Below are 2,869 nucleotides of genomic sequence, written 5' to 3'. Positions count from 1 at the left end.
CTATAAATATATCCAGGTGTTCGGAATGTGATACACTCCAATCCCATTTCTGTGTGTGGTATGTCATTTTAAAATATCATACCACACTGTTCTCTCACTTTTGTAGCTACTGCCCTCCAAATTTGCAAACCCACAGCTCTTGCATGCTCCTCCCTGATACAAAAAACAGCGAGGTGAAATAACATCTACACATGCTGCTGTGAAGGGTGACTTCTCAGGTAGAAGGTGTTCAGTACAGGCAGACCAACTCATATAAATATGCTGTAATGTGCTGCAATACATTCAGATGTGATGCAGAGGTGCATTCCAAAAAAATGAGGGACAGATACAGAGATGGGTAACATGTTGAGCTCACTGTGTCTGACAGTGAGCTCGCTGTTTGAGACAGTGAGCACCACTGGTAGCACAATTGCCGACCTCGGTAACAAAAACTCGGTATTGAAGGCCAGAGGACCAACAGTGAGCACCGGGATTACCAATCTCGGTATTCAAACCTCGGCATTGAAGGCCAGAGGTCAGCAAGAGCACTGGCAGTGAGCACCGGGATTACAGACCTCAGTAATAAAAACTCGGCATTGAAGGCTGGAGGTGTCCAAAAACTCGGTAATGAGGACAAGCAATGGATACCGGTGGTCAAAAACTCGGCATTGAAGTCCGGAGGTGACCAAAAACTCGGTGATGGATTCAGGCAGTCAAAAACTCGGTAATGAGGACTGCTGATTGATACCGGTGATCAAAAACTCGGCAATGGGTGCAAAAAACTCGGTAATGAATACAGGCAATCAAAAACTCGGCAGTGAGAGCGGTAATATGCACAGGTGGTCAAAACCTCAGTTGTGAGAGTGGTAATACACACAGATGACCAAACACTCGGTAATGGAGGGACTGCCGGAATCTCGGTAATGGAGGGACTGCCGGAATCTCGGCAATGAATGCACTGCCGGAAAAAGTGGGTGTTTACTGGAGGACACCTTGTACAAGTGTTTGCACTGTTTGAACTCCGCTGCCACAACCAGAGCATATACAGCACTAAAATCAAGTGCGCTATTCTCGGCACACCCGTGCGCATCTACCGAACGCATTACCGAAAAAAACGAGGTTCACCGGGGGACAACTCGTACGACCGTCTCAGACGGAGTACAAGCTCGTACGAGCTTTTGTAGTGTTTCAATTCCGCCACCTTGACCATGCCACGCACAGCAATAAAACAAAGTGCGCTGTGTTCCAGTGATCTCTGGCAATGTATTGCATGCATTACCGGAAATTTTTGATACCCACCAGGAGCACCTCGTACGACCGTTCCAGACGGGGTACAGACTCGTACGAGTCTGCACACTGTTTCGACAATACCTCCTTAACTACACCAGGTACAGCAATGAAATTGAGTTCGCTATTCTCAGCGTATCCGTGCGCATCTACCGAAAGCATTACCAAAAAAAACGAGGTTCACCAGGGAACAACTCGTACGACCGTCTCACACAGGGTACAGGCTCGTACGAGCCTGCACACTGTTTCGACTCTCCCACCTTAACTACAGTGCGCAAAGCGACGAAATAAGGTTTGCTGCGTTCCGGTAACCTTCGGCAATGCACGCCATGCATTGCCGAGATTTCCGGGTGTCCGCTCTCCCGGAGGTACTCGTACGACCGTCTGAGACAGGGTACAGGCTTGTACGAGCCTGAGCACTGTTCTGACCCTCCCTCTGTAACCACGATATGCACGGCAATGGAATTTGATGCGTTACGTTCAGTGCACTCGCGCGCATATGCCGAATCCGTTACCGCAATATTCCAGGTGCACACCGGAGGTGCCTCGTACGACCGTGACAGACGGCTACAGGCTCGTACGAGCCTGGGCAGCGTTTTTGTTACCCCAGGCCAACCATGGCACGCATCGCAACGAAATTGAGTGCGCTGCGTTCGGTACAGTAACGCGCATCTGCCGAATCCATTACCGCAATATTCCGGGTGCACACCGGAGGTGCCTCGTACGACCGTGACAGACGGCTACAGGCTCGTACGAGTCTGGGCAGTGTTTTCAATGCCCCGCTCCAACCACAGCACGCACGGTGATAAAAACGACTGTTCCGAGCTCGTATGACCCAGGGGAACGTAGCGAACGCATTACCGAAACGTACGGTGCAGTAGGGCGCAATGTAGGCAGTGGGACGTGCCACTACCGGAACCAGCATCCCCTGCTATATCAGCCCGGTATTGGCTTTCCAGGGGCTGCGGGATGTTCTTGCGCGTATGTAGCACACTAGAGGACCTCAAATCACGCAAACGACAGCCAGAATGATACATTTGGCATTGTATATTACTTCTCCACCACCGCTCGTACGACCGCTACCGACAGCTACACTACCGGAGCTCGTACGACAGCTACACTACCGGAGCTCGTACGACCGTTACCGATGGTCTACACGACCGGAGCTCGTACGAGCTCGTATGGCCGTTACCGACGGCAACATGACGGGGTCGTACCGCCGTTACCGACGGCTACAGAGGGGGAAGGGGGTCGCGCATCCTCCACAAGCCATGCCGTCAATGCCTTCGCGATTGCGCTTGCCTACGCGCTAGAAGCTCGTTTCTTCAACATCGAGCATGTCGACAGAAGAGCTTTTCTGGGCTCTGGTTCGCACGACGGCACAGGATCACACGCCGTGTGCGCAAAGGAGGATGCCGACCGTGCGCGACGCCACTTAACGACAGGAGAAGGAGGAGGGCCGGTACCGAGGGAGGCGGGCGAGGGCGGGAGGGCCCTGCGGGGACTTGGGGGGATTTTGACGGTCACGTGGGTAGCGGATACTGCGGGATATGACGGTCAGCAACAACAATTCCTCTATGACACTATGCAGTCCTCACCCTGG

General features: G+C 52.5%; 1 protein-coding gene across 1 annotated transcript; it reads left to right on the top strand.

The window, feature by feature from the left end:
- Positions 1–333: 333 nt before the first annotated feature.
- BXZ73DRAFT_84767 (uncharacterized protein) lies at positions 334–707 on the top strand (the record flags this gene model as incomplete). Its single annotated transcript, XM_048023989.1, has 2 exons — positions 334–514; positions 553–707. The coding sequence occupies 2 exons, from the start codon at positions 334–336 to the stop codon at positions 705–707; spliced, it is 336 nt and encodes a 111-aa protein (XP_047870622.1).
- Positions 708–2,869: the final 2,162 nt, after the last annotated feature.

The sequence above is a fragment of the Epithele typhae genome (assembly GCF_022376455.1).
Source record: "Epithele typhae strain CBS 203.58 chromosome Unknown BXZ73scaffold_371, whole genome shotgun sequence".
NCBI classification, from domain to species: domain Eukaryota; kingdom Fungi; phylum Basidiomycota; class Agaricomycetes; order Polyporales; family Epitheliaceae; genus Epithele; species Epithele typhae.
Note: the sequence above shows the minus strand (reverse complement) of the source record. Positions and strands in the feature narration are given on the sequence as shown.